General features: G+C 34.3%; 1 protein-coding gene across 2 annotated transcripts in view; it reads left to right on the forward strand.

Annotated features, from left to right (window-relative positions):
• ARAP2 (ArfGAP with RhoGAP domain, ankyrin repeat and PH domain 2) overlaps positions 1-23,597 on the forward strand; it is a 157,461-nt gene that overhangs the window by 131,445 nt on the left and 2,419 nt on the right. For both annotated transcript variants that reach the window (XM_039848861.1, XM_039848862.1), the window contains 5 exons: positions 4,993-5,132; positions 12,573-12,655; positions 13,973-14,008; positions 15,931-15,994; positions 21,109-21,243. In XM_039848861.1, the coding sequence (XP_039704795.1) occupies positions 4,993-5,132; positions 12,573-12,655; positions 13,973-14,008; positions 15,931-15,994; positions 21,109-21,243 (458 nt within the window). The remainder of the gene's footprint in view (positions 1-4,992; positions 5,133-12,572; positions 12,656-13,972; positions 14,009-15,930; positions 15,995-21,108; positions 21,244-23,597) is intronic.

Here is a 23,597-nt window from a genome sequence, read left to right on the forward strand (position 1 = left end):
ATGGCATGGAATCCCTGGCACTTTTCTAGTCAGTCCTCTAATAATAACTATATTTATAACTTTACTGCTTATGAATAATTATGAAAGAATATAATCAAGCTACTAATTCTATTAAACATTGCTTCTTCAATGCATGTAGCATAAAGGGAAATAGAATGGGGATGGGGAGATGGACATATTTGACCTTTCCTAAGAAACAGTTACTTTCAAGCAGCTATTATGTCCAGTTTAGTTTCTACACAGTTGTAGAACAAAATTTTACTAAAGTGCATTTTGAGTGAATGTCATACGATAAATAAAATAAATCAGAAATTCTCTTCCTCTAAATTATAAAGAACATATGTATCCTATACAGTTAATATCAAAGGAAATGTGCATACTTTTTAATCAAGAAGGAATTTTTATGTGTTAGGCTGCCAATGTTGCCAAATATCACTTAGTTGTGGCACGTTTTCAAGAGAATAGAAATTGCCCATTTTGTCTCCTCCAGCACTTAGAGTACATGGGTGGGGGTGGAACTTGGAACAAGGAATTTTTTTCAGATAATATGCAGGCCTGAGGAAATAGTCTTTGCCAACAAAGAAAAAGGAAGACACAGACATTAAAAATAGATCTATTTGTTGTATATTCCCTTGTCCTCACTCAGATTATATATGAGATAACAGATATAGGAGATAGCAACAGTTCATAGTTACTGTGCATTTACTGTGTGCCAGATGCTGGGCTGAATGCTTTACATACACCATCTCATTTAATTTTCCTAGTACTCTTATGAGCTATTTAGTAGTACAGCAGGTCCTCAAATAATGTTTCGTTCAACATCGTTTCATTATAATATTGATGAGATGCGTAGGAACTTAACTCTAGTGTATATCAATGAGCCTATGGTAAAATTGTCTTCGTTATCTGTCCTTTCACTTAAAGTTGTAGAGAACCTGTTGATGATAAGTGAGGACTTGCTGTACTTACTAGGACTTTTTCAAATGGAGAAACTGGGACATGGAAACATCACATAACTCCCTCAAGGTGACCTGCTGGAAATTGGAGAAGCAGGCATTAGAGTCAGAATCTCTCCAAATCGAGCCATGTATTCTGGCATAAACAACTTACTATACTGAAATGAAGGCTAAATCAGACTTTAGTTTTTTTAACTCTTACAAATTCAATCTATAAATCATCAGAACTTTGGAAGTGTAGTCTTCATTGCGTAGTACAGACTCTGCAGTACCGAAAAGAATGTCTGTCCTCCATTAATTAAATAAGAGGTAACGTTCAGCTTGCTAGGTGCCAACAAGTATTGTCTGTCTCTCTCTGCCTCTCCTTCCCAAGATCCTGTCACCTCCTCCTTATATCAGTTATTTTATTGGGATTAGAGATGCCTAGTTGGAAATTATTGTATTTATATAAGAACTCGAGGTTTTCAAATAGTTTAGAAAAACTTTGCGAGGGCGGATATTAGTTTTATTGTCCCAGTAATATATGTCTGTTCTATTTAAATAAATGTGGCAATTTTTTTTTTGGGGGGTTCATACATACATTTTTTTAAGGGCTTTTCTAATTAAAACAATACAACACAATATGACTAAGAATACTTATCTGTTTTCTCATCCAGTGTTACCTATAAAGACCCCTCACTAAACCCCAGCTGAGCCTGCCTTATCCTAGCAACCACCAAGAAGGAAGAGGGGTTTATGATTCCCCAGAGATAACATTGTGGTGGAATTTGATTGAAACGAAAGACAAAAGGGTAGTAAATGAAATTGTGCATAGTAGTATATACCCCAGAATCTTTCTATGAAGGAGTTAGGTGCTTTGAGCGTGCATTAAATCTTCAGATTTATTATACTATATAAAAAAAAAATCGGGTGGTTTCCCAAGTCACTTACTTAATGGCTTCTTTTTAGTACATTAATTATGTACTATAGCTGGTTCATTTTTCAATTTAAAGCAAATATACATGGTGTGCCCGTTTTTTAAAAATTCTTATTACATAGAAGTATTCCATGTGTAGTTACTTATATTACATCATGGCTACAATTTATAGCACGGACCATATGATATATGAACTCATTCTTTTTGATTGGATCAGAGGGATATTGAATGACTATAGCAAGGGGTGTGGCTATGAAAACTGCTTATGTAGCATTAGAAATAACAGTGACATGATAGGAGTTCTGGCCAGAATCTCGAGAATAATAAAGCAGAGATCCCACTGAAAAGATCTGAGTAGAAGAAAGTTGAACTCCAGATCAAAAGGGACATGCAGTGTATAAAACTGGAATCCTGACATACTAGAGTTGAACTCAAACCTGGACAAGGTCTGGGCAGCAGGCATGGTGGACACAGCTGGCATGAACTTTGTACTGAACCAGATTCTTCAGGAACAAGGGAGCTTAATAGACTTTCTGCCTAGGATGAGGTGGAGGAAGTGGAAATATAAGAGTGAGTACCCCAAAGTTGAGGGACCAAGCGATACTGGCAAAGTTCGGGAAAGTGAATTATTGGAAACCATTTAATTCATAACCTTCATTTTGTTACACACTGAGTCACACACGATGTCCCCCAACGTATGTTGCTTCATTTTGTCCCTTAAGTGGTGGGTAATTTTTCTACTTATTTTACATTTTTAGAGCAGACAAATTTAGTTGTGACAGGTTTTAGAAATTCTTTAAAATTCTCAACTTTATCATAGAATTTCATATTTCAGAGTTCTTTTTTTCTTCACTCCTCAACATATATTCCTCTCAGAGCCTCCCTCCTGAGTTCATTTATAGTGTATGCTCCCAGCTTTAGCTAAACTACTCAGTTACATGTGATGATTATTAAAATGAAGATCAGCACTATGCACTAGAGACACAAACAGTATCTTTTCCCTAAGCCTGTTTTTCTTTGACCAATGAGTGGTTTACCTAGACACTGGACATGAGATTATTACTAAAATTTGAAAGGTTTATTAATTTGTACAAAATTCTAAATGAAAAGTGTCCAGTCAGAAGGTATAAATAGAATTTGGCTTAAGCAATATGTAATATCTATCGCACACTTCATAGTAATTTAATGCTTTTAAAAATGCTTTACCTATTTCTAAACCAACAATATTATAAATGCCTTTTCTACTTTCCTATTCTAAATCAGCTGAATCACTAGCCCACCCAGTATTTTCTATGTTGCTTACTGCCCTTCTCTCAGGATATACAGCGTTCATTGTTTGTTAGCTCATGTTTAACTGTTATTTAACACTGCACTGCAAGAGCAGAGACCATCTCCATCTGGTTGACGCATATTACTACTTCCAAGTACATACTAAATCCTCAATAATTTATGAAGAAATGAATTATAGATGTAATATGAATTTCTCTGAATACTAGTTTTAGGTAATGCTATTTTTTTCCCTTGCTCTTCTAATTCTATTAAAACGTCTTTCAAGTCTTTTAATTGGAAAAATGTTATTTTTTAATTTAAATAGTATTTAGCTATAAAATATATCTTTATGGAATTGAATATTAATTTGTACCATAGGACAATTTTAGCAGTATGTTATTCAGAAATTATTTTATAAAGTCACAAACTACCTAAGAAGAAGCTTTAGTAAAAGAATGTTACCTGTGGCCAGTATGTGTGTCATGAAAATCACTGGGGTTTGTTAATTACCTTTGTTTGTGGTTAGGATAAGTGATGTGATTAATCCTGGGAATTTCTCTTCCAGATAGTCATTCTGTGCTCACATTTGCATTATAAGGAACTATTTCTATTTTTAAACTATCTTTTATCTAATTATAATTATGAACATCTGTATATTTTTTTTCTGTATAAGTAAAGGTTTTTCCCAAACCAAGAGATTATTAGGTTTAATACTAAGAGTTCTTTCTAAATTCATTCGAGTTATTTTATAAATTTCAAAACTATGCATGAATATTTTTAAATTGTATCATCTTAATACTATGAGGTTGCTAAAGGTCCTAGTCCTGATGGAGTTTTTCCAATTAAAAGACCCCACATTTTTTGTGGACATTATCTGTGGGCCACAACAATCTGCAGGATGTGTCATCACTGCCTTTTCACAGGAAAAACAGAAATTAACATCATAATGATAATGTCATATCTGTTTGGCTTCAGGACCCCTTTTCATAATTTTTTAGTTCTCAGGTAGGCAGCTAATTGTCTACATTTTGAGGAAAATATTTTAGATGATTTATATTGATAAATTTATGCCTCAAATGTATAGAAATACAAATTTGGTGTTCTTATCAAAAAGTATTTTTTAATAGAATTAAAATGATTTCTAAGTGTGGAACACTAATACTATTGTATATAAAATATAATTGTTAATTAAATGCTCTACTTTAGTAGTTTTGCTTTTTTACCCTTACCTCTTTCATAAAAGTCCTAGTAAGTACAGTAATTTCTCTAATGCCTTAAGAATTCCTAGATTCCTGAGTTAGAAATTCAGGAAAGGTTTCCCTCTTTACTTTTGCATTGTTTATATATGAGAACTGTTAAAAATAAACACATTGTAAGTTGATTATATAATTTTAAATTGCCTAGTAGCCACATTAAAATAAGTAAATATATACAGGTGAAATTAATTTCACTATTATAGTTTACTTAAATGCACATATCCAAAATATAATCATTTCAACATGTAATCAGTATTATAAAATTATGATATTTTGACTTTTTTTGTACTAAGTTTAAAATCTGGTGTATATTTTATACATACAGTACACTTCAGTTGAAAATGACCACATTTTAAGTATTATTACCCATTAGCTATTTGGATAGTGTAGACAGGGCTATATATAGATCTAGTTAGTGGATCTATGACTTGTCCAACACTCCCCTCACACATGGTATTCTCAGAAATTAGCTGTAGGTTTTTTAATGGTAGGAAACATGTTATTACTTTACATTATCGAAACTGAAAATAGAGAAATGTTTTATGTTCTGTTCCCAATAAATGAAAATGTACCTAACTTACAATGTACTTTACAGAGAGGAGAGCCCTGGAAAGTATCAAAGAGGGAACCTTGAAAATCAAAGAAGAACCTTCTAAAATACTGTCTGGAAATAAGTTTCAAGAACGGTATTGTGTTTTACGTGATGGATATCTCTTTCTTTACAAGGATCTGAAGGTATTTGACTATGTAGTATTTGAATATATAAACATTTTTGTGTGGGTGTTAACATTATTTTATACTTCTGTCAGCTCTCTGTAGTCAATAAAATGCATAGTAAGCTAATGATTTCTTTCAGCCTCTGGGACATAACATTAATGTACTCAGGCAGGACACAGTAAAGAACTCCATCTGTGGCCTTTTTGACCACCTCACATTTTGGGAGGGCAGAGAATGACCTAAGTCCTGAAGAAAGGTCTAAAATGTGTTACGTAAACCAGCATATAAATCAGTATGTCAATCAATAAAATTAAGAGAATGTGCGATGATCTAAGATCTAAGGCAAAAGTGGCTTGAGTTTAGCTAATGGCAATTAATAAATACAAATTAAAACTGAGATACTATTTTAGTTGACTAAAATCAACTAAAATGACTCTTACATTAAGTCATTTTAGTTGATTTTAGTCAACTAATGTTGACAAGGATTTTGATTAACTAACTCTCATAAATTGCTAGTTGAAGGGTAAAAGTCACACAATCACTGTGTAGAACTGTTTCAGTTTTTTGCTAAGGTTATTAGTACATCTACCCCATGACCCAGCAACTGTGTTCCTAGGTATCATGTCCACAAAAGCACTTGTTCAAGAATGTTCATATGCAATTTTATTCATAAACACTGCAGCCTGGAAATTTTCCAAGTGTCCATCAATAGGAGAATGATATATTCATTTACTGGAATACGGCTCAGCGGTAAATAAGTGAATACTAATGCATGCCACAACATGGATGAATCTTCAGATTCTTGTTGAGCAAAAGAAGCTTGACACAAAATAGTACCATTTGAGCCCATCCACGAGAAGTCTAAGGTCAGGTAAAACCATTAATGGTGATATGAGTTAGAAAGTGTTTGCCTGGGGTGTGGAGAACATTTGCTGTGGAATTGCGAAGACAGTGAGTCAGTAGCATACTTCTTAGGATAGAAATAAATGTTCTCTACCTAGTTTTGGGTAGGAGATACACGGATGTATACAGTAACATCTTCTACTTCCTTGAGATTGAAGCAATAGCCACGCGATTTTAAATGTAGACTGACAGCAGGACTAGACACCTAGATGTCTCTAGGCCTCGTTATATTGAATTATAAAATCCACTTGAGTAAACGTTGCTTGCATACTTTGTGTGGCCCTTCACTATATTCTGTCGTGGAGTCGTACAAAGAAAAACCAGGCGAGTAACGTCTGTTAATGTTATGAAGAACGTTGTTAGGCAGCTTCCCAAAGCTCTATGGCTCCATTTCTGAGCTCTCCATATGCTTTGACCGCTTTCCTTGTATATATCCCCAGCAAGGACGCTTGCATATGTGGGCATAAATAAATCTTCATAGCCTTCCTACTTTGTGTATACATCTCACATTCACTTTTTTCAAAGACAGTGTAATGTCCAGACAGGAGGCTAGTAACACAGTACTGAAATCCGCAGCCCTTATCCCTCTATTAAGAGATCGGTATTATCTCTGCTGCTTGAACTCCCACTTTGTTATCCCATCTAACAGACTCAGCAAGGAATCTGTGGGTACCAAATGATGTTATAATTTATTATCATTCTTCAGTTTTTTCAGTAGGGGAACAGTGAACTTTGCAGAATTAAGGCACATAAGAATTTCGGTTATATGAACCGAACACATCCGATTTTCAGGTTCATGAACATGTAAGTTTGTGTCCACGAAAGTAAATGCTAGATTTCACAGCTGATTATTCTAGCCATCTAGATCTGAATCTGATCGAAATTTGTTTTTTGTCAACGGGTCACCACCTTGATCTTTATTACATTGAATTCTTTAATCCCCACCCTTCTGTATACACAATATGTTGGTTTAGGGTCACTTTTGCAGTTGTATATCTGCTTACGATATTTAAAATTATCAACCTGAAATGTTTAGTCCTGTTAAGGAATGGAGACTTTCATTGTGTAGCAGCAGCAGGTGGCTGCAAACAACTAGCAGTCAGTAGTAGTAGTAACGGCTGCGCAATCTTAATAGCAGCAAGTAACATTCAAGGGATGACTATGGAAAGCAGAGTTCCATACAGTTCATTTGGATTATCCCATTTTTTTCTTTAACCTTATGAAATTGGTACTATTATTATTTCAACTTTACAGATTAAGAAATGGAGCCTACCAAGATATTACATAACTTGCCCAAGATGACATGGCCTGTAAGTGACAGAGTCAGAATTCATTCCCAGATGTTGAGTCCAAAGGCTCTGTGTAGGGACTTAATAAACAATGATTTTGTAATGTTTTAGTGAGGTGTTTTTTGCTGACAGAATGTCATTTAAAGAGAGTAAGTCTTTTTCATTTAAATAATACCAAATATTTTCAAATATGACAATCCATACAATTCAGTTTTTTATAGCGTTCACCCCAAGCTGATGTCAATTTTAAAATCTACCACAGGGAAGGCAGTTCCAGGAGAAGTGTCTTTTTCCTATGGATTTGTTTTTGTAAATGAAACAAGGAATCTCATATGCGTTAACGGAATATGTTTTAAGAACTTATATATCTTTGAAAGGGTAATCCTGCTCAATCTAAAGTAATTCATATAAACTGGTAGACAGTGATAATATTGAGAGCTTCTCTGAAAAAGTGCTTTTTCTGACATTTGAAATAACTTTCTCCCAGCTTTATTGAGGTATATAATTGGCAAAAAAAAATTATATATATTTACCTCGTACAACATGGTTTGATATACATATGCATTGTGAAGTGATTATTACAATCAAGCTAATTAACATATCTTTTAGCTCACATAGATTTATTGTGAGTGTGTGATGAGAACAATTAAGATCTACTCTCAGCAGATTTCATGTGTATAATACAGTATTAACTATAGTCACCATGCTGTATATTAGATCTCCAGAACTTATCCATACTGCATAACAGACTTTGTACCCTTTGACCCACATCTCTGCATCCTCCTCTCCCTTGAGCCCCTGGCAACCATTCTACTCTGCTTCTATGAATTTGACTTTTTTAGAGTCTACATATAAGTGAGATCATACAATATTAGACAATGCTCTTTAAGGACATTGAACACATTTATTATCACAGTGACCTCAGGTTATGGAATTATAGTCTACTAAGTGCTTGAAAGTTATGTTTGTACGTCTGTTGGAATAAATTAATGCAACCGATACTGTAATTTGCACATTAAGACAAGCAGATGAGAGACCTGCTGTTTTCCTTTAAGCTCAACTACTATTTTCAACATATGAATTTATTTTGCCGGATACTTTTTCATGTCTGTCCCTGTTAATATTAATGGTTGAATCATTGGCAATGTTAACTTTTCAAATGATTTTTTAGTAAATAACCAATAGTAACAATCTCCTAAACTTGAATAAATATTTGGTTCTGGTTTGGACAATTGCCGTTAATATATATGTGCTTGTATATATTTAGAAAATGATTTACTTAGAGAGAGTAAAAATTGCAAATTGGAAAATGTACTTAAAGAGACTGGTGTTAATTAGAGATAATTTATGAATGCTCATTAACAACAAATTAGACTAATACACAGGGGAAGATATATTTTGTTTAGAGAATTTTCCCTGCACAGAAAATGTTAATTAAAATGTTTTCAGACTTGATTTACATAAAAGGTGAGAAGTTTCGGAGAATATTACCATTATACTCTTAATGGTGTGAAAAAAGCAAATGGGTAAGGGGGGGTCGTTAAAAGTTGCATACACTAATAAGTAAATTCCTTTTAACCACAAGAATAACTTTTTAAGCACACTAATTGGCTTTGTTAAAAACTTTATTTTCAAATATATTACCTAAAGGAACACATTAGAGACTTCATAACATGCCAGCATATTAAACTTTTTGAAAAATTCTTCAGAAAATACACATCCCAAAAAAGAGTTGTAATAAGCCAACAGTAAAGTTTTCTTGCCAAATGAGGTTTCTTTTTATAGAAGTTTCCATTAGGATCCTTATAGTTCCTCTTTATGCATATTCAGTTGAAAGATTGAAACTAAAAAAGCTTTCTTTCCACCATTGCTGATCTCTCAAATTCTATCCTCTTTTTTGGCAAGGAGGTGGGGGCAGGATATGGTATAAAGTAATGAGCTTACAAGTCAGGAGGGGCTTGGGAATCAGTTGTGTGACTTCAGACTCTCAATTTATTACCGAAAGTGCTTCAAAATGTAGGCAATCCTAGACTTACTCAGCAATGGCTTCTTGAAGGAGGACTGCCTAGTTCAGGCATAGAGCTTCTCATTCTCAGTCAAGTCCCATCTTACCCACACTGCCGGAATTGCTGCCTCCTACCCTAACCTGCTGCCTCAGTTGGGGCTATGTCTGAGGGAACAGCAGTCTTTGAGGAGGGATGTTAATTTCAGTTGTAATCTGTTTTAACTTTTGAAAAAGGTGGCCAGGAGTCTCCTCTGCTGTGCATGTTCTTAAGTTCTCTTCTCCTTGATTCTTTCCTGAATGGGACACTTACTACTTTACAATGCTATCTCACTGTTCTGCATTAGATAGTTCAAATTCATTAACATTCAGTAAAGTAGCAAACTAAGAAAAATCACTTCTCAAAAACCAGTCCTCAGTTGGCATAAAAAGTCAAAACATACGAACTACCAGAAAATGACATTAACAAGAAGCAGAGGTTTATATAAAACTATTGAACTTTACTTCTTGAAATAAAATTCATGTAAAGTATACTAATATTGGTTTATAGGTTTTAATTTTTTTCAAAATCCCAAAGGGAATAATTTTTAAAACTTGGCAAAAATGATTTGATAATTCATCTCAAAGGGTAAACAATTAAGAATACATGCAAAATGTTTTGGGGCATAAAAAGTAAAATAAATGTGAAGTATTTTCCATCTAAATATTAATATGTATAATAAAATGAAAATAGCTTGCATAATATGATCCTGGCATAAAAATGAACAGAGATAGCAATGGTGCCATGAAGTCAGGTAAAATCCTTAATTGCATATATCACAATTTGTTTTTGACAAATATGCAACCATAAATCCATGTCTGAAGAAAAGTTTGTTTAATAAGTAGGGTTGGGAAAATTGTTAACATAAAATTTCAGTTAAATTCTTATCTATACTGTATATAAAATATCCTTCCGGATTGACAAAAAAAAAATCAAGACTTTAAAAATAGCAATCCTTTAAGCTATATGACCAGGTAATTAAGTAAACAGCAAAATTAAGGCAAACAGCAATTTGGGTAGATATTTCAATTAAAAATTAAAAAGACAAAGCAATTTCATGTTTAATATGTAAATAACTAATGAAACAAATAAGATGTGGATAAATTGTTGACCAAATCAAAGCAGAAAATTGATAGCAAATACATGAATATACATTTAACTGAATGTCCCTATCATTTTAGCCAAAACTTTGTTCTTAATCTTTGACCCAGTGATTCCATTTCTAGAAATCTAGCTATAAAGGGAAAAACATCCAAGAAAAATTTTTTTCAATTATCTACCATTATAATAAGAACAAACATTAATAATAGTGACTAGGAGTAAATCCACCATGTAAATTCTAGGCTGCCACAGGGGTCATCGGTCACCCAAGTATAATTCCTGATCCTTTTCCTGCTTGTTTTTTCCTCTATATTTCCTCTATATTTTTCTAACCTGTATTCTCCATGGAAACCAAGTTTTTATTTTATAAACATGTTTTCCACTCTTTTCAAATTTGGCTGCTTTCATAAAGAACAGATTTCATAGTAAGAGTTTGTTTTATGGAACTTAGTACTGATTGGAGCTTCATATTTGCTAAATAGGCTTTTGTGCATTGTCTTAGGATCCTAACACCTTATCTATATTGCAATTTCTATGAAGCAATGTGTTTTAAATTTATAATAATAGCTGTAATAATTTCCTGCATGCTTACTATATGCCAATTACTAGACTAAACCCTTTTAGTAATTTTTTAAATTGAATCTGTACAATAATCCTTCACAGTAACCCTTTACTTTCTCATTTAATCTTAATAATAACCCAATGAGAGAGTCAATATTTTTATTATCCCTGTTTACAAACAAGAAATAAGGGCCAAGAGAATATGAGGTCACAAACTAGTAAGTAGCAATACAGATTTTCACCCAGGTCTCTGATACTTAGCCCTGGATCTGAGTTATAAAAGCTATCTGCCTGCCAGTTTAAAACAAGAAAATTTTTTGAGAATTTTGAGGCTATGGGGACTACTTATTAATAATTATTTCCATGGCTATTATCTTCATAAAATCTATTTCTGGGTATCTAAGGATAAATAATATGTGTGGTTTGGTATTTTTTAAATTATAATGATTTAAGTTTTGCTTCTGTTAGACAACTTTCTATATTTGAGGACTAAATTGGTCTATGGTCTATATTCGAGGACTAAAACTTTTTTGAATATTATTCACAAATAGGTCGGGATATGTATGGAGAATGTATAATTAATGTAAAGCAAATGTATGTAAATTTCTTTTTAGTCTACTTACATGAATTAGTGAAAATTTTCATTAACATGGATGGATATTTGAGATAGTTCAGTATGTGCCCATATAGGTTCATAGTATGTTTTCTATAATTCTGAAATTCAAAAAGTATAGGAAATCGCAACGTAAAGCCTGACCCAAACCAACATGAAGATATTTGTCTTAGTTCAGGCTGTTGTAACCAAGCACCATACATAGACTGGGTGGCTTATAAATAACAGGAATTTTCTCACAGTTCTGGAGGCCGGACATCGAGATCAGTGTGCCAGCGCCGTCAGGTTCAGTGAGGGCCTAATTTAGGTTGTAGACTGCTGGCTTCTCTTTCTTTTTTCACATGGAGGAAAGAGAAGGAGCTAGCTAGCTCTCTGGACCCTTTTTATAAAGGAACCGACCCCTTTCATGGGGCCCCACCCTCATGACCTAATGACCTCCCAAAGGCCCCACCTCCAAACACCATCACATTTGGGATTAGATTTCAGTGTATAAATTTGGGGGATACAGACATTCAGTCTATATTTATAGCCTTTATTTAGCTCACATTATATGAAATGTCATGCATTTTAATATGGAAATATGAATATATTTGAATACAGGATGCTGCTCCAGATAATATTAGTGGTGTGTTTATACATTTGCTTATACATTGTATTTTTAAAATATGAAAAATTATCAGTTCCAATATACATCTGGTCCCAGGTATTTTGAGTACAGGATTATTGTGTGTGTGTTTAAATACACATATACACACATATATCAGCATACATATATATCCAAAATTATTTCAATTAATAACATTGTAATCAAAACAATATTTTAAAACTTGTTATTTCTAAAACAGTGGAGAAACTAAACAATTCTAAACTCAATCATTAACATTCAAGCCAAATATAAGGATATTTATAAAAATCTGTTTAATTACCTATAATTTCGTTTTTCTTACAGAGTAGTAAATATGACAAAATGTTTTCTCTCAGTTCAATGAAGTTTTATCTTGGAGTGAAAAAGAAAATGAAGCCTCCAACAAGGTAAACCTTGACAGTGAAGGGTGGTTGAAAAGTTATGGGGAAAGACTGTTAAAGGATTTAGGGATCAGTGGCATTAGTCTAACTTCTTATAAATTAAGCTTAGATAGATTCCTTAAGTTGCCAGAGGACCGATTGGCAGATCAGGAGAACCTGTGTGGGTAGATGAGGGATGATGTTCCCACTGAAGTCGAGCTCTTGAGTGATTGCATGACCCTTTTGTAAAATAAATCCCCAGAAGGCCCTGTTCATTGGGAAACACACGAGTTTCTCTATATCCTGTTCCTTACTCAGTCACAACCTGAGGACATAAGGAATGTCTCAAGTAAGTCTACACACAGGACAGTAGATGCTGCCTTCTAGACTCCTGATGCTTGGCTTTTAGAATGTCTTGTTCCTGGCTCTATAATTTGCCCATTTTGCTTTGCCAAATTTGGCAGTAAATTCACAGCACATAGATGGTAGAGAGGAAGTAGAATCCTCTTATACATCATGTTCCTCTTTAACACTTGACTCAACACAGCATTTGATTTATACCATTCTTATCACAAATTACTTTGATTAGCTAATTAATGTTTGTATTTGCACTTGTCGCATGAAATATCATTTTAATGAACTTTGAGATTCTGTTACTTAAAATTTTCTCACTTTTGCCTCCATGCTTAATTTTAAGTCCAGCACATATATATCTGTGTAGCAATTGGCATATTTTTTAATTTCTCACAATATCAGCAGGCCGTTGTGTATCTCATGTTAGCCATTTTCCTGGATGTCGGCCCTTACTCAGCCAAGAATATCTTCTGAGAGATTTCCCCCATGCCTGATGACATCACAAGGCTCCTTCCCTCTGTCTCCCTTCTGCATATTTAAATTTGTAGCCAAATCCCTGAACATTTATCATTTGCCTCTAGATAAATCATAACCATTGAATCATGACTTGAGAGTATCAATTCTGTTATGCATTCTCACCAATAAATATCACCTCCTTAACTCTTTTCCTATTTGCCCCGAGATAACCTGCGGATTACAGTCTTAACCTTACCCCTAAAGTTTGCCATGAAATACCTCACTTTTATTATTTTCACGTCACTCTAGTACATCAATAGTCTTTGGAAACAAATGACATCATTCTGTTTATAGCATTCTTTTATAGTAGTTCAATCGCTGAAAATGTCATATCCTAAAAAACAACATTCCTACGCGAGCTGCAGTTTTTTTTTCCTAAACGGGAAAGGGTTTAACATCTGATCCTGTTTTCTAGTTTTGTAAAATTTATCATTTTTAATATGTATGTGCTTTATTTTTTCCCTTGTGACGCAGTTGGGGATTGACAGCATATTCTGAGAAACATCACTGGTAAGTTAACAACTGGCAGTTTGGGATTTGATATTTTGATGATAACTTCAGTAAATGAATAATGTTGTGATTTGGCAGATCTACAGACAGAAAGTTTCACCTAAGTGACATTAAAATCTTTTCTCAATACTTTGTCTAAGAAGAGGAAAATAGATTTGCTTCAGGATTAAGGTCCATTTCAATCCCATTTACCTTATTCGCCAATGTCTCTTAAGAGACACTACATCTAATTTCTTCCTAGTTATTATATGAGTGTTGAATCTCAGTTTTTATGGGATAAGCAGGCAAAATTCAGGTTTAAATAAGGGATAAGAACTAGCCAAAACTCAGTTTAAAAAAAATCTTGGTCTCAAACCTATTCTTTCCATATATGTACTTTTTTTCACTTGATGTCACCAGGATGTAGCCCCTCTCCTGAGAGGTTGTACTACAAGTCTCCTCTCTCTCAGCTGCCTGTGTGTAATCAGTCACTAAAGCATACCAGATGTGTCTCTTCAGTAGCTCTCCGACTCACCCACACCCCTGTATCCTCGGGGCCATGCCTTCATTCATCTGCCTGAAACATTCTAGAAGTCCTAAGTGTTCTTTTTAATGCCTTCTTTGCTTTTATCTTCTAGTACACTCTCCACTCAGCCACCCAAGAGACTTTCTAAATTTATTATGTGTCTTTCCTGCTTTAAAACTCTTCTGTGAATCCTGTTACCTACAGGATAAACTACAGAATTGTTGGCATGGGTTCCATCAGCTTCATCCCCACGACTTTTCCTTTTTACTTAATAATAAAACAATGTGTCTTTAATTTACCAGACATGCCTTGCTGCTTCATATCTACATGTTTAATATATGAGTTGCCTTCTAAACTGTATGCTGCTCCCTTCCCTTATCTCCCCATTCTCTTCCTGATCTGGCAGATTCAACTATCCTTCATTCAAATCGTAGCTCAGATGCCCCAAAAGTCGTATGAAATAACACTCACCTCTAATTATTATTTATGTTTTCTTTGTATCTACAGCGTTTTGTACACATGGGTGTGCAATTAAAATGATTTGTAGAGAAGAGTTTTCTTGTACTGGTAATGGGAAAGGACAATGTCTTTATGAGAATCTAATGAAAGAAGCAAGAATATTTCAGAAATTTTAGCATTTTTCTAAATTGTTTTTAATAGAGGAATACAAAAAATGTAGTTAACATTAAAATGTCCATTTTCTCATTTTAACATCAGTCAAAAAATTTTCATCTTATAGGAAATAGCCTCTGTCTCATCCCCAAGTGTGCTGTTTCTATTGTGTGTTCAGCTTTCTTTTTTTCTCACTGTGTTTTATTTGTTTACATGTCTGGGTTCCCTCATGGACTATGTGAACCTTGAGGGTAAGATCTCTGTTATGTATAGGTTTTCAATAAAAAGTTACTGAATCAGTGTTGTTGGACATGCAATGGTTTTTTATTTAATTTATTTTTCATGAGTCTTGTGAGTTTTAATGTTTATCATAATGATAGAGACTGTCTTAGACTTTTTTTTACATCTGCTGTTAAGAAAACATGCACATATTTCTCTTCTCAGGCTCGGAGTTTCTGGGGAAAAATAGTTCACCATCATGCACCTGAGAAAGCAAATGACATTGACTTTTCCACCTTTCCAAAAATATTGCTAATTTTTGTTCAGCAGTTATCAAAACATTTAGATATATTTTATTTAAACTAGCATATTTAAATTAGTAGTATATTTACACTATTATTTTAATATTATATACTTAACAGAAGCCTGAAGCAACTTGTACTGAAATGCTCCCATTTTGATTGCATTAAATTATTAATCGGAGAAACCCAAAGGGGTTTCTGATCACATAATCACCAAAACAGATACACTGGAGAATAGTGCATTGTCTTCTTGAATTATGTATTTTATAAACCTTGTTTTGCAGGCACCTGTGTTGTGATAGTTTACAAACTCAGATGGAGTGGATGTCCAGTGTCTTTATTGCCCAGGTATGATACCTGTTTCAGCTGTCTAGGGAAGTGTAATAACGGCTTATAGGAAATGTTAGATTGGTGGTGATTTTCTGGTAACATTTAATGAGTTCTATGCGTATACTTTTATTTTCTCATTTGTATATTTTTAATAGATGAGAATCCAGATTTATCGACTGCTCTTTTGTAAGAGAGTTTACTTTCTTTGTTGAAGCTTCTTTTTAGCCAGCCCAGCAGCTCCTAAGCTTAGGAGAGGTGTATTGCTTCAAGACAATAGGATAAGAAACGAGGCCTTGTCTAAACTGCCATCCTGCCGGAGTCCCACACTGATCTTCATTTAGCAAAGTGTGCTGTTTTCTCTTTTGTTTTTCTTGTGAGCTCCTATTCTCCCCACCCCTGCCAATCCAGAAACAAGGACAGGAACCCACATTTCTTTAATACTTATAATGTTCTAGGTACTTCAAAGAGTTAACTCCCATATTCCTTGCAACAGACCATGCATGGCATTGCTTATAGATGAGGGAATGAAGGTTAACAAAGGTTCCATCATTTACTCAAGACCATACATTAAGTTAGTGCTTTAAACCCCGAAGTGCCAGAGGCAAACCCATCTACTCAATTCCCCATTCAGTCTCCTCCATGGAGGACTCACTTTCGGGGAAGTTTCAGTAGTCTCATTAATAGAATTGGTTTTTTCCCCAACTTTGGCTGAATTCCCAGCAATGCTTCCCACAAGAACATTGACATTCACTGGTAACGATTAAGTTGCCACTCTTTATTACTGAAGATGTACTTCCCTGTTTCTCTTACAAATGAGAAGTTAATTCACCCCCAAATCTGGTCATTTGTTTTGAAAACCATTTTTCTGTGTTCATTTAATTAACCTCTCCAGTGGTTAATAAACACTGTTCTTCTCAGCCCAATGCTGCTATTACTACCTGGGAATATATTTACAAAAAAAGACTGGTTGCTAACTTTTTTGTGACTTTTCTTTTTGTGTGTGCGACTGATTAAAAATTCAGATATTCATGTCCTACATTAAAAACTAAGATTTGAAATATTTTAGTAAAGTTGGGACCACAGTTGAAAACTGTTACATTTTCTGTTCATGGTGCATCTAAGTTGATTTTTTTGTTTTAATAATTGGAGTCAGTCGACTCTGTAGTTGAAAACAAAGGTATAAAAAGCCAGGAAGCAGAGCTTGCTCACAAGACCAGGTTATTTCTTCCCTCCTCATCATCCTTTGCTGTCTTGCCCCCAGAGATTCAGCCTGATTTCCTTTCCTTTGTTCATTCCATTTCTTAGGATTCATGTAAACATAGAGTTCCTTTTGAATTTAAGGACTTAATGGCTCACCTCCATAAGGAAACAGGAAAATAGCAAATGTTAATTTATATGTCAACACATACCCACAAATCAACAGTAAGTGTCCTTTACAATTAGTCTTTCTGGTGCCTAGAAGTCTTTTCTCTCATCCATCCCCATCCTGACTCCGGCCTCAGAAGTCCTCTAGGTTGCAGCTTACATATCACATTCTCAGAAACACTCCCATTTTCCAATGAGACTTTTAGGCTGTGGGAATACTTGACATCCTGTGTTTCAACATTGTAACACTAATTAAAAAGCATTTGTGTATTTAGTTTCCATTCCTGTCTTTCCTAATACAATGTAAACTCCATGAGAGGAAGGACTCTGTCAGTCTTATTAGACCCAAATGTAATCTGCATCATGGAACCCAATGCCCTTTATAAAGTATGTGCTCAATTAGTACATATAAAAGAAGAAAGAAGAAAGTAATCTGATAAAATTTCAAATAGATATTAGTGTGATAAAGTAAAATAATGAATAAGTACAATAAACAAGAGAAAGGAAAGCCAGCGTGACTGAGGTATGGGAGGGCACTAATTGAGAAAAGTTCTCAGGGAATCCCTTTCTGAGTAGCTGAGAGATGTGTCTGAAAGGAGGAGCGAGTCATGCAGATATGCAGTAAGGGGTGGGGTGGAGGGACATATTTCGGGGATAGGGGCCAGCAAAGGCCCAAGATGTCATAATTTTGGCTTATTCCATGAACATTATGAAGGCTTATGTGAGAGAGTAGATAAGAGATGAAGATGGGACAGATCATATAGTCCCACTTTAGGAGTTTTCATGGGAAGGATATGTAATCAGATTTATATTAATTGAAAAATAATTTTAGTTACTTTGTTGAGGCTACATTATAGGGGAGGTCAAAGATGGAAGCAGGAAAAGCAGCAATGTGGAAGAAAATAAGCTCAGACTAGGGTTATGACAGTGTTATCTGTTAAGACGTATTTAGATTCAAGAATATTTAAAGGTAGAGCCAATAAGGCTTGAAGATTGATAGGCTACAGAAGTTTGAAAGGAGGAGAAATCAAGGGAAGAGTCTAATTTTTTGGCCTTGGGGAACTGGCAAATGTAGGTGGCATTACCAGAGATGCAGAAAAAAACAGTTCTGTTTTGGCCACATGAAATTTGAGATGCCTATAAGACATACAAATGGATATGCTGAGTAGCAGGTCGGATGTATGGATCAAAAACCCAGGAAAGTTTGTGCCTGAAATGTAGATTTGGGGGAAGTCAGTACTTAGATTGTATATAAAGCCAGGGTTTGGGTAAGATTGAGAGAGACTGAGAAGGGGAGAGGAGTTGTACGAGGGGAAAGAGATGATTGACAAATAAGCCATGGGACATAACAAATTTGAAGGTCAGGTATAACAGAAAAAAAAAGCAAAAGAAGTAAGAAGTGTTGAGGACAGAGGAAAAAGCAGGTGATAGATACAAAATATTCTATCAAGAAAATTGCTATGTAGATAAATGAGGCTGTGATTAGATAGAAACAAGAGATCAGGGTCAGAAAGTGAGTGGCAGACCCGTGTTCATTGCAGCATTATTCACCATAGCCAAGGTGTGGAAACTACCTAAGTGTTGACAGATAAATGGGTCAAGAATATGTGGTGTATATATATAACAGAATATTATTCAGCCTTAAAAAAGAAGGAAACCCTATCTTTTGCAATAGCATGGATTAACCTGGAGGGCATTATACCAAGTGAAGTAAGCCAGACAGAGAAAGACAAATACTGCATGGTATCACTTCTATGTGGAGTCTAAAAAAATAGTCAAACTCGTAGAAACAGAGTGGAAAAGTGATTGCTGGGAGAAACAGGGAGATTGGTAAAAAGGTACAAAACTTTATAAGTTATAAGGTGACTAAGGTCTGAGGATCTAATGTATAACATGGTGACTATAGTTGATAACACTCTATTGTATAATTTAAAGTTAAGAAAGTAAAACTTAAATCTTCTCACCAAACAAAAATAGGTAAATAGGTGATAAATGCGTTAATTGACTTGATGGAGGGAAATCGTCTCATAATATTATACATGTATCAAATCATCACATTGTATACTTTAGATATAACAGTTTTGTCATTTATACTTCAGAAAAGCTGTGGGAAAAGAAAGGAGACAGAAATGAAGATTTGAGGTGTGATCATTGGTTATAATAATGAAAGTGTGATTCTCAGCTGTATGATCCATGCAGTGTAACTTTTGAAGTGACACATAACTATAAATGTCACAACTTAGATCTAATATTGTTGCTGTGGGGAAAAATACCTCTTGGATCAATCCAGTGAAAACTAATTAGCCAGTATACCCAGCATTGTTTATCATGCCAGAAAAAGAAATAGTGTTTGAAAAATGCATTTTCTTTGGTTCCTCAAAATATCATTTAGTACCTGTACGATACATCTGAGTAAAAGTGTAAGCATTATTCATAGGATTATCTAATTCCTTCCAAACCAGTTTTCTCTCAGCTTTACATGTTGGGAACATCCTAATTATATAATATCAAAATTTTGACCAAGTTTGGGACTTTGACATAAAAATAATATTATGAAGCCTATAACTTTCCCTCTGATTGAAATATTGCATAATCTACTGTGGTAGATTTGTTGAACCAAAGTAAATTCTTCACTAAAATTCAAGGACAGATCTTACATGCTATCTAGTAATAATAGGACCTACACTGTAAGATCATTGAGAATTAAAGGAGATAATATATGTATATTGATAAGCACAAAGTCTAGCATATGCCACTCAATGTAAATTAGCTATTATATAAGGTCAACATTTGTTGAAATGAATTCTGTGCTATAAAATACTACATTAAAACACTAACTGCAATATAAGAACAAAAATCTGTTGAATCTTAAGAGTAGTGGAAAATAAGAGTAGGCATTTAGCTATATAGTTTACCAAGTGTTTTTCATCTCGTTATAACATCTGTAAGCTGCTCGTTTTATAGTTGGTATTCTGTATTTCTTTAATAGATTGTTGTCTGAAAATCAGTTTGCTTTTCCCAACTTCTGACAAATGAATCTACCCTGAGGAGTAGATTCACTTTTATATGCATATCTCAAGGATTTAGGATTCAAGAGCTTTTATTTTTTCCTATGGATAGTTCTCTCTATAGTTGCAAAATTAACTTTTTCCCAGTCATATCTGTAATTGCACAGTAGCCAGAATATATAGTCAATAATTTGAGAACAAATGTGCCACACCCTATTATGCAATGATTTTCAGTATAAATTTCTGTGTACAAGGTAGTATTTTTTTGGTCTTCAATTAGATGAAAAAGGTCGTACAATAAGACTAATTTTTCTGATAGACATGCCTTAGATTGACTTGGGGTATATAAGGTCAAATTATTATGTTCACACTAAAGTCGGCTATCGTAGAGAAAATGCGAATGCATAGTTACTTTGATTATAAGGCCTAGAAATGTACACAAGTGTGTTATTTTTCTCTCACAAAGAGATTTCCCAGTTTTCTTAAATATTTCCCCCCTTTTGGTTTGGTAAGTAGTTAGAGAAGGCATGTATTTGAAACTTAGAAATTGAACTGAGACCTCAAAGCTCAGTCCACTTAAGAGTTTTACCTCTTTGAGCGATGTTGCCACCAGAGTTGCATCATAATTACAGATGACATTCTCATGGAAAGCAGATCGTTCTATTTGGATATATAGGAAAGGAGTCAAGTGACCATATAACATGGTGTACACCACATAATAAAATCACACACCAACAGCAAGCAATTGTGTTTCCACAGCATGAAAATGATATACGGCCACCAGCTGGAAAGGAACGAAAACGTTCTATAACCAAAAATCCCAAAATTGGAGGTTTGCCTCTAATTCCCATCCAGCAGGAGAAAAATGCAACCCAAGCCCGGAGAAATATCGAGGTAGGTTAGGATTTTATTTCTTTTATATTAATTATAGCATTTGTTTTCTTATGTCTTATTGTGATTAAGTGCATTAAAACACTTCATTGGCTTCAAAAGCACTGGAATAATCACTTTGAAAAGCATAAGAAAAGTCACATCAAGAAAATATGGATAACCCTATGGCACTTTTTGAAGTTTATTTTTTGAACTTCTCTTAAACGATTAGTTTTAATAACATCATTGACCACCCAATTAAATATGCACAATACCACTTATTTTCTTATCCCTAAAATAGCCAAGCAATTTTAAATACGTCAGAAATTCTGGTGGTAAAATCACAGTCTCACAGATTAACTTCTTACAACCTTAGAAGGAGCCCATGGCAGAATGTGTCTGGAGCCATGGTAACTAGACTTTCTAGTAACACAATCAAATTTCAGTGGTTTGAGAACCAAGGAGTGTCCCACTTAGTTTAAGAAACTGTGAGATGACCTCTGTTCATCAATAGAGAAGATTGGGCATGTGTCTTTGGCTGCTGTTTGTTTTTCTTCTCCCCTTGAGGGGCATGGAGAACTCAGGCGGCATTAATCTTGAAGTTCAGTTTCTTCAGGAAAGGACATAGGCTGTTTACACTCAAAACTCATTAGATACTTTTAGGGACTAATTCATGTTTCAGTGCCTTTATCGAGTCCCTCAAAGCAAAAAGAAAAGCATGTAACAGATATTCTTAGAGGCTAGGTTTGGAATTGTTTCTGTTTCGAAAACAAGAAATTCAAATAGCTTATCTTTTGAAAGACTAAAGCCATTTTAATTTAATGATCAGATTTTTAAAAATATTGTTCCATGCCTATCTTTCCTTGAACATTAATCCCAGTGTAATATTCCTCTTGTATAAAAGTTTTGAAAATAATGGCTAGTTACCTTTGTGGCCTACCCAGTCCTTCTGTTCTGATGTAATCAAGGAGAAGGATAAGACTCCAGGAAATCGTGAGCTTGTCCCTCCTGCCTTAATGCATTTATAGTTTTTCTTGGTAATAAGCTGCTCTAAAAAACTATGGATTCTTTAGCTAATCTAGAATCTTAAATTCCAAGGGTCACATTTCCTAGGAACCCAGTTAGAAGACACAGGTTGAACAAATGAAGCAAACATATGGAGTAGATATGCCCTATTATAACCCTTGCTTCTCCTGACATTACTTTAGGATCAGTTATGGAGCAAAGCAAGAAAATGTCATTAGGATCAAAATACATTAACTAGTATCCAGTAAAGAATTGGGATAATTGAATATGTAATAGTTTGTTACTTAATCCCAAATCCAGAATGTCAGAGACATTTTTTTGGCATACTTAAGACCAGAAAGCTGATGAACAAACTGTGAAGAAATTGCTAAAAGCTCTTAACATAATTCCATGAAATACTAATTAGTGAAAAATTTATGAGTAGTTAAACCAAGACTTTTTTTTGTAAACCCAAATGTCGTGAAGTGCTGATTCAGCATATTGGCAAAGAATGTTTTAAAATATTACAATGTTGAAAGTTTTAAAAGTATTTAAACAAAACTGGTAAAAATTGAAAATTTTTCCTCTGAATCATAAAACTCCTAGAAGAAAACATAGGTAGTAGACTCTGACATTACCCTTATTAATATTTTTTTGGATATATCTTCTCAGGCAAGGGAAAAATATAAATGGGACTACATCAAACTACAAAGCTTTGCACAGCAAAAAAAAAACCACCAAAATGAAAAAAAATCTATTGAATAGGAGATATTTGCCAGTGATACATCCAGTAAGGGGTTATCTAAAATATATAAGGAACTCATACAACACCAAAAAAAAAAATTAGGCCAAATTTCACAATGGAGTTATAGTACATGTAAGCCCTAATAGTTTACTTAATGAATGTGTACCTAAATCCACTGATACAAAAGTGTGTGTGTGTGTGTGTGTGTGTGTGTGTGCATAAACATTTTAGTGTTTTCAAAAATATATCTGTGGAATTCTAATAGATATTATGTGAGAGGAAAGATTTCACTAAATATTTTTGGAAGAGGAAAAGAAAGAGAAAAGTTAAACAGATTTCTCTGCCATAATACTTCGTGGCATCTTTAATATGCTAGCATGTATTGTAAATCTCAAAAAGGGGGCTGTAGTACAGAGCATTTCCCTGACTCACATGACTACCTTTTTTCTTGGTGCCATGATTACAGCACTGTAGGAATTGCAGATGCACAAACATGTGACACATCCATGCAGAAATGAATTAAAAGAGGCAAGTTTGAAACGAGTCAATTTAAATAACCTGAAAGACATCTTTGAAGTGCTGTGTTAAGTGCATGTTGAATTGAATTTCCATGGTCTACATTTTAGTT

The sequence above is a fragment of the Pteropus medius genome, unplaced genomic scaffold (assembly GCF_902729225.1).
Source record: "Pteropus medius unplaced genomic scaffold, Ma_sr-lr_union100, whole genome shotgun sequence".
NCBI classification, from domain to species: domain Eukaryota; kingdom Metazoa; phylum Chordata; class Mammalia; order Chiroptera; family Pteropodidae; genus Pteropus; species Pteropus medius.